The sequence below is a fragment of the Sprattus sprattus genome (assembly GCF_963457725.1).
Source record: "Sprattus sprattus genome assembly, chromosome: 7".
Lineage (NCBI taxonomy): Eukaryota > Metazoa > Chordata > Actinopteri > Clupeiformes > Clupeidae > Sprattus > Sprattus sprattus.
Genome location: NC_137926.1, coordinates 4,315,298 through 4,332,583, shown reverse-complemented (window position 1 = coordinate 4,332,583; position 17,286 = coordinate 4,315,298). Strand labels below are relative to the sequence as shown.

The following is a 17,286-nucleotide window of genomic DNA, read 5'->3' as shown; positions in this document are numbered from 1 at the left end:
TACCATGGCTAAAGCATGCCACCGAAACTTTAACATTTACTTCGAATACAGAATAAAGAACAGTTAATATATACACATCAAACTAAAACAAAAAAACTAACTGTTCATACCCAACCGGTGGTGCTGGTTTAGCTTTAGAAGCCGTTTGCTCATCATCAAACACGCTGAACAAATCGTCTCCAAAGGCGTCCGCCATGTTTACAGAGTGAGGCAAGCGGACACAGTTCCCATAATGCCCTTTCCGGTTATTGATTTCCGCTACGGAAAGCGCAAAAGCTCATTTTCAGATGCCACTGTAGGTACCGGTGCGGCATATACTAACACCACGTCTACTACCTTCTTGTCCGTGTGCGTGTGCCAGTTAAAACACGATTTGTCAAAGTTGTCTGACAGGAGAGTTTGTTATCGCACGCGTGAACTTAATTTGAATGTGTCCGATCGCATTTTTCCATTGATAAAGTGAGCTGGACCTAGCTCTGCATCTGCATGAAGTTAGCCTGTTAGCTGGCGAGCTAAAAAAAGCAATTACGTTTGGGACTGTTAAACTACTGTTGGCATTTTAACAACAAACATGGATTCTCCACGTTTTGTGTACAGAAGTCGACATTTATAGTGCTAAACCTCAAGATTGCTGAGTGTCCACGTTCCTATTCTGCGTGTTGTTTTGGTAACCGAGGAACATGGGTGGGAAGAAGAAAAAGTCGGGTGCTCCTCCAGCAGTTCCTCCAGCTGCAGTGAGTATGGTCCCTGCGCCGGCTAACGGGACAGCTGATCCATCCACAGGAAAGAAACAACCTCCAAGAACGAACAATGCAAAACTTCCTTCAACCGAGAACAAAGCTAAAGGTAAAGCACCACTTCAATGAGATGTTATATTTACCTATACCAGTAACAGTCTTCGGAGATGATGTTGTGCATCTAATAACATCTTGTTTAACTTTTTTACAGCACCAAAGACATATTGTCTTACAAGTCCCCAAGTTGACAGTGGAGTAGCGTCTGACAAGTCCATTCTAAAAGTAAGATTATGTAGCATATGCAACGTTGCTTTTGTATTTGAATTCTGTATTCCATTCAGTAACCCTTACAGAATGTGATGTTTACAATGCATCTTTCCCACTGCTGCTAAGGTTGTCATCCAACCAGACTTGGAAAAAAAAGTGATCAAACTGATCAACGAATATAGGCAAGAGTATGGGGACAGAGGTCAAATATCTGGACGAATCACCACTAAGAAACTTATGGTGAGTAAAAAGGACCTCTGGTTACAGGGTTCACTTGTCGTGTTATTTGAACTTCAGTGTCAACCATTTTCCCACTCACTGTTTTGATGTTGTCCGTAGGATTTGTACACAGCTTTACAGAGGTTCCATTTTAAGACGGAACATATTGAGGAAGCAATGAAGAGCAGTATGATGTATGGAGGGGATCTTCATTCAGCACTCGATTGGTTGTGTCTTAACCTTAGAGATGGTAAAGTACAAATTGCATATTGGTGTAAATGTGTACATAAACCTATGCTATTCTTTTCACATCAGACATCATTCGTTTCCCTTGTTGTAATCATGCATTCTCCCTGTCCTCCTTTCTCCTCTCTCTTTTTTTTCCTGTTTGCTTTCTCTCCCTACCTCTCTTTCTCTTTGACACACACACCCACACACACACACACACACACACACACACACACCCACACACAGAGGAACTGCCTGAAGGCTTTAGTCAGAGGATGCATGAAGAGGACAACAAAGCCAAGCCTAAGTTCCAGCCCCCCAAAGAGGACATAAAGCAGGAAGCACCCAAAACTGAGGCCATCAAAAAACCTGAGCAGCAGAAAGATAAGGTATAGACACCATCATAACTAAGAGAAACTGAGGTCTGTACTCCACACGTAGGGTGCTTTCCCTTCACTTTCATATTGACAAACCTCCAATCTGCTGTTCTGTTCATGTTGCTAGGTTTCAGCGAAAGATAGCGAAGCAAACTTGAAGGAGTGGATCCTGAGGTACGCCGAGCAGTCCAGCGACGAGAGTGAGGAGGAGGAGGAGAAGAAGACGGGAGGTCCTGTGCACAACCCTGAGCTGGATGAGAAGTTTGATCCCGTGCGTGTGTGTGTGTGTGTGTGTGTGTGTGTGTGTGTGTGTGTGTGTGTGTGTGTGTGTGTGTGTGTGTGTGTGTGTGTGTGTGTGTCTGAGAGCAAGAGTGTCTGTGTCTGACAGCGAGAGTGTCTGTGTCCATGCCTGAGTGTGTGTGTGTGTGTGTGTGTGTGTGTGTGTGTGTGTGTGTGTGTGTGTGTGTGTGTGTGTCTGTCTGAGAGCGAGAGTCTGTGTCTGAGAGCGAGTGTGAGTTTCTGGTGCTTCTCCTCTGTTGACGTTGTATCATCCCTTGCTTCAGTGTGAGCTTACCCTATGTCGTTGTGATTGGCAGAATGACCGGTACCTGGTGCTCACGGCACAGCTGTTTGACGTTAGAGAAATGGCCGCCACGGCCAAGGCCAAGAAGGACAAAGCCGGACAAAGGACTGCCCAGGACAGAATCAGGGTCATCCAGCAAGGTCTGTTATTTACATTTACATTTAGTCATTTAGCAGACGCTTTTGTCCAAAGCAACGTACAAGGGAGACAAGTCAAGCTACGAGCAATAGAGACCTAGAGTAACAATAAATACTACTTTACATATGTAATAGAAAAACTAAATAGAAAAGAAAAAAAGGAAGTGCAGGAATGTAACTGTTGTTAGTGCAAGTTAAGTAATAGTAGAAGTACCAGTTAGAAAGGGAGGTGTTCTATGGATAGTTTGGTCTTCAAAAGCTTCTTGAAGGTAGGATAGTATAAGCTGGGGCTGATGAGTAGATCTTTTCCATGCATTGCTGGTACATACAGTATATAATGCGCTATAATGGCTAGCTTTCTTCCTGATATACTTACAGAAATGAAGCCACTGGAATCCCACCCCATGTTCAATCCAGCGGTTAAAGTGGTGGAAACGCCTAAGGAGGAGAAGAAGAAGCCGGCTCCCGTGACCGAGGGGAAGGGGGAGTTGACCTTTGGCCTCTTTGAGCAAGCAGAGACGCCCCCGGCTGCAGAGAAAAGTGAGCGAGTGTGAAGATGAGATGGATGTGTTTGTTTGTTTGTTTGTTTGTGTTGATCAAGCTGGACAGGTCTTAGTTCAATGTTTGTTTATGCGTTTATTTGAAAAGGGACCGTGTACATTGATGACATTTAAAAAAAAAAAAAAAATGTAAATGAACCAGGTAGTTTTCATCCGTTGTCCCTTGGCAGGACATGATAATAAAGAATGATACATTCTCAGTTACCAAATTAAGCCCGTGGAGGCTTCTCTGCTTCCATTTGTTGTGAATAAAATGAGTCTGAGTTCAATTTGTTGTCAGTTCTTCTTATTTACGGTATTTACAGCAACCTGTGTTTATCTGCTAGTGTTGCGCTGATTCCGTCCAGCTGTTCTGGTCTTCATTTTGTAAATGTTTTGCAGAGGTGACGGCAGCAAAGAAGAACGAGCCAAAAGATATCCGTAACTTTGACTACACAGCACGGAGTTGGACTGGAAAGTCTCCAAAACAATTCTTGATCGACTGGGTACGGAAAAATCTTCCCAAGAGTCCAGCACCATCCTTTGAGAAAGTTCCGGCAGGCAGATACTGGAGATGTCGGTATGTTATTCAAGTCATTTTGTCAAGAATGCTTCGTTAGTGTTCTTGTAAAAATATCATCAGTTTCACTGCAGTATTGTAAGTGTACCATTTTCCCTCCTCTGTTTGACAGTGTGCGTGTTCAGAGACCTGATGACGTGCTCCAGGTATGCACTACCATCCTGACTGAGGACGCCATGCAAGCTCAACACCTGGGCGCCACATTGGCCCTCTATAATCTGGTCAAAGGACAGGTACCAAGCCTTCTAGCAATATTATGTCAAATGAAATACATTTGTAAGCTGCGTCTGTGCAAAATACTCCATAAATACGAGATAAAGCAGAGTTCTTACTTATAAGGCCTCTTTGGTGAGCATTGTAGAGCAAAATTAACCTCACGAATAATTGCAAGCAGGTTCAATCAATTAATCAATCAATTTGATCAATCAATTAATCAATTAATTTGCATTCCTCAGTCGGTGCACCAGCTGCTCCCCCCCACCTACCGCAACGTGTGGCTGGAGTGGCGTGACAGCGAGCAGCAGAAGCAGGAGGAGAGCCGTGTGGCCGTCAACAAGCCCCGCGACCAGTTCATCGCCCGCCTGCTGGCCCGCCTCAAGCAGCAGCAGCAGACACAGCAGCAGGAGCAGGGCGAGCCTTCCCAGACAACAGGCCCAGAGCACCACACACACCCCGGGGGAGGGGACGAGCCAGAGGACTCCTGGGAAAGCCTGGCCGGTGAGGAGGATCAAGACGGCTGCAGCCGGGAGGCGACGAAGAGAGACGACCGCGAGGAACAGGTGGAACAGGAGGACCAGGCGGGTCGGGCTCTCCTCCAGCGCTTGCGGGCGTCGCCGCTGGCCCAGAGGCTTCTGGGGGATCGGCAGCAGCTGCCGGTGTTCCAGCAGCGCGAGAGGCTGCTGGAGGCGGTGCGGCGTCACCGCGTGCTGGTGGTCGCCGGGGAGACGGGCAGCGGGAAGAGCACGCAGGTGCCCCAGTTCATCCTGGAGGACGCGCTGCTGGGGCAGGGACGGGGGCGGCGCTGCAGCGTGGTGGTCACTCAGCCACGCAGGATCTCCGCCATGAGCCTGGCCAGCCGCGTCAACCAGGAGCTGGGCAGCGACGACGGCCCGGGGGGACAGGTGAGGAGACTGCCATAGATACAGTAAATACATAGATAGGTGAGGAGACTGTCATAGATACATACATAGACAGGCGGGTGAGGAGATAGATAGATATATACATAGATAAGGTAGGTGAGGAGACTGTAATGCATACATACATACATATATAGGGGAGGAGACTGAGATTCACATACATATATAGAGAAGACTGAGATGCACATACATACATAGATGAGGAGACTGATATTCAAATACATAGATAAGATAGGGGAGGAGACTGATATTCACGTACATACACAGGGGAGGAGACTGAGATTCACATACATATGTAGGTGAGGATAGAGAGATGATCAGTAGATAGCAGAGGAACTTGATCCTGAAGGAAATTGAGGGGAAATAAAGATTCATTATGTTGCTGGAGCATTGTTATTGTTTCTATTTAAAAGATTGGTGCGATGCTACAACTTTCTATCTCCCTCTCTCTTTCTGTCTCTGATTCCCTCTTTCTTTCTTTTTCTTTCTCACTATCTCCACTGCTTCTTATCTCTTACGATCGTCAAGGCTTCTGTCCTTCCTGTACTGATTCTCATTTATTCTCATTTATCTCACATGAAACAGATTCAAAAGTCTTAATTTGTTTTTTTCTTGTTTGTTTGTTTGTTGTTTGCAGACCTCGCTGTGTGGGTACCAGATCCGTATGGAGAACCGCTCGGGCGACGCCACCCGCCTGCTGTACTGCACCACCGGGGTTCTGCTGCGGAAGCTCCAGCAGGACCGCCTCCTCAAGTCCCTGACACACATCATCGTGGACGAGGTCAGAGGTCACAGCCGCCAACTCACATCATGACACACATGACACACATGACACACATGACACACATAACACATATGACGCACATCATCGTGGATGAGGTCGGAGCCAGCCACCAATTCGTCATGACGAATCAATACTACATTATAAGTCACAACATTGAGGTTATCATTTTGATTATTCTAGTTGAGCAACAAGACTTATGCTTCTCGGAAACGGGGAGATAACGGAAAGTAAAAGTTTCTATACACCTAAATGATGCATGCTTTAACTATACACTTCTGTGTATACAGAACACAGCTGGACGCATTCGACTTTTGTCTGCCGCTTATTTGGATATTTCCCATCAGTGACTGTGTGTCAGTTGGATGCTTATCGTGTGTGTGTGTGTGTGTGTGTGTGTGTGTGTGTGTGTGGTGTGTGTGTGTCCTTCATGTGTCTCCCCACCCCCCAGGTCCACGAGCGAAGCATCCAGTCGGACTTCCTCCTGACCATCCTGAAGGAGCTGGTGCAGAAGCGTGCGGACCTGCGTCTGATCCTCATGAGTGCCACCGTGGACTGCGACAAGTTTGCCAACTACTTCAACCGCTGCCCCGTCATCTCCATCCCCGGAAGGACCTTCCCTGTCGAGGCAAGTCTTGGGGGGGGGGGGAGCGGGGAATAACAGTCACTCTGACACCCACTCGATTTCACTTAAGGTCCCCACACAGCACTTGGGTCTGCGTGTGTACTTATTATAAGTGCTTAAACTCAAGTGTTCATACACATTGGGTTCTCCTCGGGCACATGAATCATGGAGATAAACAATGTTTCTCTCTGGGGTTTACCTCAATGATGGCGTCTCAGGGCAAAATTACACGTCTCATGTTGGTTCATGGACATCGTTAAATTGACGGTGTACTGTTAGTTAGACCGTCTGAAAGTGCTCTTTATTGTGAGATATCTTACTCATGCTTCTTTCTTCTCAAAACAATCCCCTACTGCTATTGTTTACATTCTTGAGTGACAGCTCCATAAATAGTGTTCATGCAGGCGGGCTCACTCACTCCTGTGCTGTTTACTACTGGGGCGACAGTGGTACAGGAGGTAGAGAAGTCGTTTAGTAATCAGAGGGTTGCTAGTTTGATTCCTCACTGTCGAAGCGTTCTTGAGCAAGACACCTAACCCGTAATTGCTCCTGATGTGCAGTGTGCCATCAGTGTATAGGTTAAAATGTGTATACATCCTTGTAAGTCACTTTGGATAAAACCGTCTGCTAAATAACGAAACGTAAATGTTTAGTGTTTAGTGTTCATGAAGACAGCCTCGCTAGGCGGCCTCGCTCAGACCTGTGCTGTTTAGTGTTCATGAAGGCAGCCTCTCTAGGCGGCCTCTCTCAAACCTGTGCTGTTTAGTGTTCATGAAGGCAGCCTCGCTAGGCGGCCTCTCTCAAACCCTGTGCTGTTTAGTGTCCATGAAGGCAGCCTCTAACATACCTGTGCTGTTTAGTGTCCATGAAGGCAGCCACTCTCAGACCTGTGCTGTTTAGTGTCCATGAAGGCAGCCTCTCTCAGACCCTGTGCTGTTTTTGTGTTCAGGTGTTCCATGTGGAGGATATTGTGGAGGAGACGGGCTATGTCCTGGAGAAAGACTCGGAATACTGCCAGAGGTTCCTGGAGGATGAGGACGAAGTCAGCATCAATGTCACGCAGAGGGCAGGAAAGACCATACAGCACCAGGTTTGACCCTTGAACCTTAACCCTTGACCCTCATGCTGGAAACAGTTCATTGCCCATGTCTTCCCTCTTCCTACTCAATCTCCCTACGCATGACGCGACAGATCCTCTACCTACTTACTTACTTACTTACCTACACCCACACACACACACACACACACACACACACACACACACACACACACACACGGTGTCTTAATTTGGTCAAGTGAAACAGACACTATCCCATCTGTCCATCTGGACTGGACCTGCCTGACTGGCCTCTGTGTGCTCCGTTGTCCTCAGGAGGCGATTCCGAGGGACTCTGGTTCTGGCTGGACTCTGGGCCCGGACCTGGACCACTTCAGTAACCGGACACGCCACGCCCTGCAGTACATGAATCCGCACAAACTCAACATGGACCTCACCGTGGAGCTTCTGGCCTACCTGGGTGAGAAAGAGCAACAGGCCCCTGACATGCTGCCATTGAGCACACTTGAACCCTCTTGAATCTAAATAGAATTCGTATGAATTTAAAAATGGAAATCATATTTGCATGCTTTTGGGAATTATAATTTCGCATTGAGATTTTAGCAGCCTGTGAAAAAAGCAGTAGATATTTTCAAGGCATTCTCTGCTTTAGCAGGCTAACGCTAAATAACATGTATCATGAAATGCAGAAACACACTGTTTCCATGCCTGGGAAGGGTTAAAGGTTGACCTTATTTCCAAATGACTTTGCAGACAAGGCTCCTCAGTTCACTGAAGTGGACGGCGCCGTCCTAGTGTTCCTGCCGGGGCTCGCTCACATCCAGCAGCTGTATGAACTCCTGTCCTCAGACAAGCGCTTCCGCAAAGACAGGTCCGTTTTTTATATACACATACACATATACACATTTACAAATATACACACAGAGGTTTGTAAACTATCCATCCTCCTCATCTGTCCCCTCTCTAACCATATTTGTGCAAGCTCTGACACCCTGTTGTTAGGGGTTGTAAACAGCATCACCTTTTCAGCACGTGTGTGCAGTTGTAAATATCTATGTCTGAAGGGTTTCATTGTGCCTGACTGCCTTTAGAATAGAATAGAATAGGAAAGAAAAGCCTTTATTGTCATTGTATTCGCATACAACGAAATTTGGAGCGCTGCTTCGGTTGGTGTGACGAGGGACAACACATAACACAACAACAACAACAAACATATAACACAATAATAGTACAACTAGCTAAAAACAGTACAAATAGCTTATAAAATAATGAATTTATATATTTAGAGTTCAACAAAGTGCGGTGTTATAGATTAAAGTACTTTATTCCACAGGTATAGGCTGGTACCCCTTCACTCTACACTGGCTTCTAAAGATCAGGCAGCTGCGTTTACAGTGCCACCTACTGGAGTGCGGAAGGTATTGCAGCTTGTTTTGTGTCAATGTTATTTTCGCGATCTGTTTCTGTGACAAATAGTTTAACAACTCCTTTATTGGACAGATCGTCCTGTCTACAAACATTGCTGAGACAGGAGTCACAATTCCAGATGTGGTGTTCGTCATTGACACTGGCAAAACAAAGGAGAACAAGTAAGATCGACTTGTATTTAGATTGGGTTGTATGCTAACTTGAGAATGTATACTTTATTGTATACTTTATTGTATACTATGTTCCTGTTTGTTTACCAAAATATAAACCAAATGAAAAAAATGCAGAAAAAAATAAAACTTTTCTTCATTCAACAGATACCATGAGAGCAGCCAGATGAGTTCACTGGTGGAGACGTTTGTGAGTAAAGCTAGCGCCCTCCAGAGGCAAGGAAGAGCAGGACGGGTTCGCAAGGGCTTCTGCTTCCGACTCTACACCCAATACAGGTCTGAGAAACCCGGTGACATTCATCCTCATTAAAGAACACCACCCACCAACCAGTAAATGATTGTATGACCTGTATTAGTGTCGCATACTATTAACCGTTTACCGGTCTAAACCTCTGTGATGCTGGTTTGCTCACATTCTCAGGTTCAATGGCTTTCTAGATTATTCCATTCCTGAGATTCTGAGGATGCCTCTGGAGGAGCTTTGTCTTCACATCATGGTAATGTTGCTGTAACTTGTCAAATGTTGTGAATCTACTGTCTGTCTATCTGTATATTCTGTCTGTCTGTCTGTCTGTCTGTCTGTCTGTCTGTCTTATCTGTCTGCCTGATGTCAAATGTTGTGAACCCTGTCTGTATATTATGTCTGTCTGTATACTGTCTGTATATTCTGTCTGTCTGTCTGTCTGTCTGTCTGTCTGTCTCTGTCTTATCTGTCTGCCTGATGTCAAATGTTGTGAACCCTGTCTGTATATACTGTCTGTCTGTCTGTCTGTCTGTCTGTCTGTCTGCTTGGATGAAAAAGTTTGTAAACCTTTACACATCATTAACTCATAAGTCTTTAGAAGGCGCAAGCGTATACATTTTTTCACTCATGACAGAATTACATGCATGGTACATTTACTAAATACTCACACTTATGACTCTGCTGTGCATCCCCTCCTCCACCTTGCAGAAGTGTGAGTACGGCTCGCCGGAGGACTTCCTGTCGCGCGCTCTGGACCCCCCCCAGCAGCAGTCCGTCTCCAACGCCGTCAGCCTCCTGAGGAAGATCGGCGCCTGCCACCCGGAGCAGCACACCCTCACCCCCCTCGGCCATCACCTCGCCTCCCTACCCGTCAACGTCAAAATCGGCAAGATGCTCATCTTCGGCGCCATCTTGGGCTGCCTCGAACCCATTGTGAGTTCAAGTTTGCCAAGCTGTTAAATAATTTTTCTCTGTACGTTTTTTTTTCAGCATGATTCACTTATTGGAGAGTTTGTGTTGGATGACCTATACGGTAAAAAAAAAACATGCTTTATATTTGTTTGCTTTCAGGCCACGATAGCAGCAGCAATCACAGAGAAGTCACCATTCTCTACTCCCATGGGACGGAAGGAGGAGGCTAACCTGGCCAAAGCAGCGCTAGCGGTCGCTAACTCCGACCACCTCACTATGTACAAGGCATACCTGGGGTACGTGCTAGGCTAACTCCGATCACCTCACTATGTACAAGGCATACCTGGGGTACGTGCTAGGCTAACTCCGATCACCTCACTATGTACAAGGCATACCTGGGGTACGTGCTAGGCTAACTCCGACCACCTCACTATGTACAAGGCATACCTGGGGTACGTGCTAGGCTAACTCCGACCACCTCACTATGTACAAGGCATACCTGGGGTACGTGCTAGGCTAACTCCGATCACCTCACTATGTACAAGGCATACCTGGGGTACGTGCTAGGCTAACTCCGATCACCTCACTATGTACAAGGTATACCTGGGGTACGTGCTAGGCTAACTCCGATCTCCTCACTATGTACAAGGTATACCTGGGGTACGTGCTAGTGCGAATCTTTACGTGAGGGACAAATGTTGCTAGGTAGTGCATTCTAAATTCCCCTATTCAATTCAATTCAATTTTATTTATATAGCGCCATAACAATACAATTGTCTCAAGGCGCTTTACAGAGCCCAGAGCCTGAACCCGCTTAGTGCAAGCACAATGGCAACAGGGGCAAGAAAAAACTCCATGTTAGTCAGGGAGAAACCTTAAGCAGAACCATGGCACATTAGGGGGGACCCTACTGCTTGAGGTTGGCCGGGTGGAGATATGAAGGGGGGATGGGGGGAGGGTTATGTGGCAGAAGGGGAAGGGAAACAACAAGTGTTGTACACAGCCTGCATTTGGTAGATGTACGAGAAGAGGAAATAATTGCTCAAGAAGAACCTCTCGATAAATACGCTATTGGTCAATGTAGATGGCAAGATATTTTCCCATAACCCAAAATGAACGGCAAGGCCGTATACTCAGAACCCATTGTCAAAAATCCACAGATTTGGAAATGCAAATAAGCACTGAAGTAACATAACAGTTATGGTAAAACCGTGTCCTATTATTGCTTCAGTAGTAGTTACCAAATAGAGCACACATTGTTCTCAATCTGCTTTGGATCTTCTAGATGAGATGAGAGAACACTAACACTAAGTAGACATCTTGAGTGGCCCATCAAAATGGAAATGGAATTTAATTTTGATAAGTGTGTGCATAATTTTGTGTTGTTGAAAAAGGTATAGTGGTATTATTAATAATTGTTTGGCCACAGTCAGAGAACATATTAGAAACCTAAAAAGAAATGAACTGATAGAATTGTACAGCTTCTCATGAGTACATCCAAGTGAATTCTCCTTGGGCCTTTGACACTTTCTTGTCTTTCTTATCATTTCTTGCTGTCGTGGACTTCCACTCAAGATGGAGAAATGCGTGCAGCGAGGGAACCCGAACTGGGATGGCGTACTGCAGGAAGTACTTCTTGAACCATACGGCCCTCATCACCATTGAGGTAATAGTCATGAACCAGAAGAGCGTAAACATAAAAGGTCAAAGGGTTCACTAACACACAATCAGCCAACAATTGCTCACACCAGTGCCATTATGCTGTATGTGATTGTTGAATTGAATTGAAGTAGATGAAATTGAATTGAATTGAATTGAATTGAATTGAATTGAATTGAATTGAATTGAATTGAATTGAATTGACTTAAATGAAATGAAATGAAATGAGATGGAATGGAATTGAATGGAATTGAATTGAATTGAATTGAATTGAATTGAATTGAATTGAATTGAATTGAATTGAATTGAATTGAATTGAATTGAATTGAATTGAATTGAATTGAATTGTCGTCGTCGTCCCCCTCCCCCCAGGACGTGAAACAGGACCTAATGCGGATGGTGAAGCAGGCCGGTTTCTCTCCCTCCAAGCCTCGAGGCGAGCGTCCCCAGGACAGATCCGAGGGGCCTCTGTCCAGGAGGGAGGTCTCGCTCCTGAATGCGGTCCTGACCGCCGGCCTGTACGACAGCGTGGGGCGCATCCTCTACACGCCCTCCGTGGACGTGGAGGAGCGGCTGACCTGCTCGGCCGAGACCCCCCAGGGCAAGGCTCTGGTCCACCCCTCCTCGGTCAACCGCAACCTGCAGACCCATGGCTGGCTGCTCTACCAGGAGAAGGTAGTTTGCTGACGCTGATCTTAGCCATTAGCAATTACAATTGTTGAGTTATTTTTATAAAATTAGTACACTTATATAATATATATTTACACACCACAGCAACTACAAAAATCCATAGTTTGTAGGGACTAAAAAAAGACATCTTACTTTGACATTTATATTTATTAATGTAGCATCTTTTTATACACAGCGGTTTCTGTTGTAGCACATGTATTCATTTTATCAGCACAACAAACAAACCAAAGTATTGGTGTTAGTAACTTTCTCTACCAATTGAGTTATGGGAACAATTTAACAGTCTTAAAACTTAAGATTTTTTATTCTGTGAATCTCAATTACACCATGCCAGAATCGGTTTCCTTGTTTACCTTTTATCAGTTTGGTCAGTATTGAAATGTATTTTAATAATTAATGATTAACTCACAGCAAAGGAAGTACTTCCCTCTGTTGACTTGGCTTATGTAAGGTCTTTGTTCCCTGGTGTTACTTCAGGTTAAGTACTCTAACATTTAGCAGTTATAAGCCTATGGACATGGCAATGTTGTTGCATACTGTTACTTTAAGTAAGGTCTTTGTTCCCCGGTGCTACTTCAGGTTAAGTACTCTAACATTTAGCAGTTATAAGCCTATGGACATGGCAATGTTGTTGCATACTGTTACTTTAAGTAAGGTCTTTGATCCCCGGTGCTACTTCAGGTTAAGTACTCTAACATTTAGCAGTTATAAGCCTATGGACATGGCAATGTTGTTGCATACTGTTACTTTAAGTAAGGTCTTTGTTCCCCGGTGCTACTTTAGGTTAAGTACTCTAACATTTAGCAGTTATAAGCCTATGGACATGGCAATGTTTTTGCATACTGTTACTTTAAGTAAGGTCTTTGTTCCCCGGTGTTACTTCAGGTTAAGTACTCTAAGGTGTTTCTGCGGGACACTACCCTCATCTCTCCCTTCCCCATGCTGCTCTTCGGGGGTGACATCACTGTCCAGCATCGTGAGAGGCTCATATCCGTGGACAGCTGGATTCACTTCCAGGTCTGTGAATCATTTCATAATAATAATAATAATTCATTTTATTTTTAACGCAACTTTTCATTCAAAAGAATCTCAGAGTGCCTACATATTACAAACTAACTATAATAATACAATAAAATTAAAATTAAAATTGTTAACATACTGTAAGCATAACATTTAACACAAGGCCAAAAATGCCTTCCTGATGAATGAAGATGAATACAAAAGTTTTAAGTCCAGCTTTAAAGGAGTCCAGCGTCTGCGTTCAATTTCAGGTCATTTGAAACATTCAAAACTCTCTCAAGCCGAGGTTTCTCAGAATTACGCAAGACTGTAGAGTTGAAAGATTTCCCGTTGACACAACGTTGCCATATATGTGTCACAGAGGTTTTGGCACAGCCGAAAATAGCACGACTCACTGCAAATACAACTATTTGGTCATATCCTATTTGTATTACATTTTTCTACGTATTCAGCAGCCTCATGCTGCCACTCTGCAATTTCAGTGGTCAGCTTGATTTGAGTTGGAGTATTGTTACACATATTCTCGATAATTAATCTTCCTATCTATTAATCTTATAATAATGAATAATCGTATTCTCCTAACCGCCAGTGGCTTGGTTTGTATTCTGCCTCACTTGCTTCGAGTAGAAGCGTCTGCAAAATGAATAAATCTAAAAATAAATGTCCTGTCTAACTGTCATGCTGCCTACTCACAGTTAATAAAGCGGTTGGTTGTGACCCTTTGCTGCAGCAGTGTGAATGATAGACTAGAGGGTGTTGGTGGCGTAAGTGTTCATTTCCTGTTGACCTTTCCACACAGGCCCCAGTGAGGATTGGAGTGATCTTCAAACTCTTGCGGAGTCTAATCGACTCGCTTTTGGAGAAGAAACTGCAGAACCCCAAGATGAATCTGGAAGGTACTCCCCTCCCCCGCCCCCGGGCACCTTCTGTTTGTTAATCATCCTCTTTATGAAACTCTTTACGTGTATTATAATAATAATTATATTTATAATAATTCATTTTATTTTGAACCCACTCTTCATTCAGAAGAATCTCAGAGTGCCAATTATGCCTTTTAGACAGTGAACAAACAACAAAAGTATATGCTGTCAGATGTATTATCTGCCTGGTTGCACCTTAGATATTTGTGTTTCCAGTAGGGGTGGGGGGTGTTATGAAAGGGGAAGCCAAAAGTAGTGAGAGATTTACATTTAGTCATTTAGCAGACGGTTTTGTCCAAAGCGACGTACAAGGGAGAGAACAGTCAAGCTAAGAGCAATAAAACCTGGTGTAACAATAAATACTACATTACATAAGAAAAAGAAAAACAACATAGAAGGAAAAAGAAGTGCAGGAATGTAACTGCTGAAGTGCAAGTTAAGCACTACAGAGAGTATTATTTTTTTAGCTGCCAAATGAAGAGTTGAATCAAATGGAGGCTGACATGGATGGCTCTGCTTTGCTTTGTCTGCAGATGAGAAGACCATCCACATGATCACAGAGCTGATCAAGAGTGAGAACGTGATCTGATCTGAACTGAACGTGATCTTAGGCTAGATACACGATCACAGAGCTGATCAAGAGCGCGAGAACGTGATCTGATCTGAACTGAACGTGATTCTAAGCCAAGATCTTCATCTCACCGAGTCTCTGCAGAACTCCTGGAGATTATGTTGGACCGGTCAGCTGGATAGAGAGATTAATGACATTAACGATGATTTGGCTGTATGGAGTGGCGGCCCTCAGGAGGTCTGCGTGGGAGATGAATGTGTCATAATGAGTATCCAGAGCAAGATGAGGTGCTGTGAGGCCTTGTCTTCTCTTCTGTTCTCTTCCTCTGCCAAATGGGAATAAAACTATTTTAACAAATCAGCAGGCTGCCTTTTAGAATGTTCTGGAATTCAAACAAATCATTTTAACGGTTCTGTTTACAACTAAAGGATGCAGAGCAAATGTCTAGGGATCCTACGCAGCCGCAAACCACACGTGATCTGTTATAATGTACTACGTATCGCTTAAATCATAATGTTTACTAAATTACATGTATGGAACTCAAACGAGAAACCCTATTTTGTGTAACAATGTCATCTCACCTCTTTTTGTCATATGCATTATAACTGTTGTGGTTGTAATGTATTGTCATAAAACCGGAAGTTATTCTTTAATAGAAATCTTCCCTGGCCATAAACAGCATTTGAACCGCAAATGACCACAATACTCATTCAGTTTATTTACAGCTCTCACCACACGTGCCAAAAGAACTTGGACATGATTGGTCCAAATCTGTGCTGATTTATGTGGTTCTCTGAAGTTCGTCGCTTGATGTGAGTGATCGATGACCAAACCTTTTAGTCAATCAAATACAATGGCTACAGAAGTCTTCTGTTCTTCAAAGGAGACTAGATAGATAGATAGAAAGATAGATAAGCGTCTTTGAGTGTTAGAAAAGCGCTATATAAATATGAATTATTATAGATAGATAGATAGATAGATAGATAGATTGATACTTTATTAATCTCGAGAGAAATTTAGACTCGAGTCCACTGTTCACTACGCTACAGGCTAGCTCCATGGTTAAAACATCACATCCCACTCTTCCTATTAGGAACAAGATAAGAAGAAAAACTTGCGGTTAAAAAAGGAAAGGGGTTGGAAAACGGAATGTTTATAAATGTGTGTATGTCATGGGTCTCTTAGAGAATGTAATGAGTGAATCACTTGGAACACTTACACCTATAAGTCATATCAGAAAAAAAATCTACATACAATTTTAAATATTAAAATCTGACTTGTTATTATTATAAAAGTGGCAACTATTACAGACTTTGACAGTATGCCAAGAATATACTTAGTATCCATTCAGTATTAGACAAAGGCTCAGTGCAAGCTTTCATGGAGGCAGCCCATCAATCTCCTGTATCTTTCCGCTGTCTTTACTTTTAACACAATCTCTATGTCACTGTGTACTCTTAAGTGTGAGGGATAGTTTACATTTCCAACTGTATTTCCTGAAGGAGAAAGCTAACAACTCACAGCAAAGCGTTTGACCTCAAATGACCTATTGTGCCCTCAAACAGTTTTCACCATAAACACTGCTGACCTGAAGATAACAAACATGCTGATTGAGATGCGAGTGTGGGTGGCCTACACACACACACACACACACACACACACACACACAAACAACCCTGCAGTTCATTTCCTCTGTTAGTTAAAGTTCATTGCCACCTCTGAGCAGGAAGTCGCCTACATGTAAAATTTGATGGGTAGCTTACCTATTTTAAATTAACACTATTGAATTAGTTTGTAACAGAAGAAACTCAACTAATTGTTTACACCTGTATGAAAGGTAAGTTAAGCCTCCTTACATTCAGTCACACACACACAATGTTGGGAGAGCAGTATAATAATGAAAGGTAAGGGCATTGCCTTGTTATGGTACACTACATTTTTCCAAAGAAACTTAAAAAGTGATTTAAAAAAAATAAATTATAAGGCCATAACTATTAAAGTCTTGTCAGATATTGTGACGGTTTAAATTGAGCAAGTTTTCTTTAAAGCGGGCTGAGAAGACAAGTTGTTACCTAAAGACAAAGGAAAGTTTGTGTTTACAATGGTAGTGAAATGGCGCTTAAAAGGTCCGCGAGAAATCCACAGGCGCTACTATGCGCGCGGGGAGTCAAGGCATGCGACGCCAAACTTACACCTGACAACAACTGCCAAGTCGTGACCCCGCGCACTCACGCCCTCCAACTGCCAGCATCTTTCCGCTGCACAGCTGAATGGCACAGATCGCAATGCAGGCTTGCCTCTACACACGCATGCCTTCGCATGAAGCCCATTTTCAGGTAAAACAGGCAATTTCACCTTCATGCTTGCTTAGTTTCATGTTCATGCTTGTTGAATTAATTGCTTATG

At 43.9% G+C, this 17,286-nt stretch overlaps 2 protein-coding genes across 2 annotated transcripts in view; one reads left to right on the top strand and one right to left on the bottom strand.

The window, feature by feature from the left end:
• Positions 1 to 197, bottom strand: part of mtrex (Mtr4 exosome RNA helicase) — a 36,836-nt gene extending 36,639 nt beyond the window's left edge. The window contains exon 1 of the mRNA XM_080842147.1: positions 111 to 197. Within this exon, the coding sequence (XP_080698273.1) occupies positions 111 to 196 (86 nt within the window). The 5' untranslated portion in view covers position 197. The remainder of the gene's footprint in view (positions 1 to 110) is intronic.
• Positions 198 to 353: 156 nt separating this feature from the next.
• dhx29 (DEAH (Asp-Glu-Ala-His) box polypeptide 29) lies at positions 354 to 15,446 on the top strand. Its single transcript, XM_080842674.1, has 27 exons — positions 354 to 846; positions 949 to 1,019; positions 1,131 to 1,244; positions 1,344 to 1,473; positions 1,698 to 1,840; positions 1,956 to 2,099; positions 2,425 to 2,551; positions 2,927 to 3,088; positions 3,490 to 3,667; positions 3,780 to 3,900; positions 4,123 to 4,788; positions 5,441 to 5,584; positions 6,036 to 6,212; positions 7,159 to 7,299; positions 7,582 to 7,726; positions 8,020 to 8,137; positions 8,600 to 8,684; positions 8,767 to 8,855; positions 9,012 to 9,140; positions 9,286 to 9,361; positions 9,817 to 10,041; positions 10,180 to 10,316; positions 11,596 to 11,686; positions 12,052 to 12,354; positions 13,255 to 13,386; positions 14,189 to 14,285; positions 14,843 to 15,446. Exons 1-27 carry the CDS (start codon positions 681 to 683, stop codon positions 14,896 to 14,898), a joined length of 4,167 nt encoding a protein of 1,388 aa, XP_080698800.1. The 5' UTR covers positions 354 to 680; the 3' UTR covers positions 14,899 to 15,446.
• The last annotated feature ends 1,840 nt before the right edge of the window (positions 15,447 to 17,286 follow it).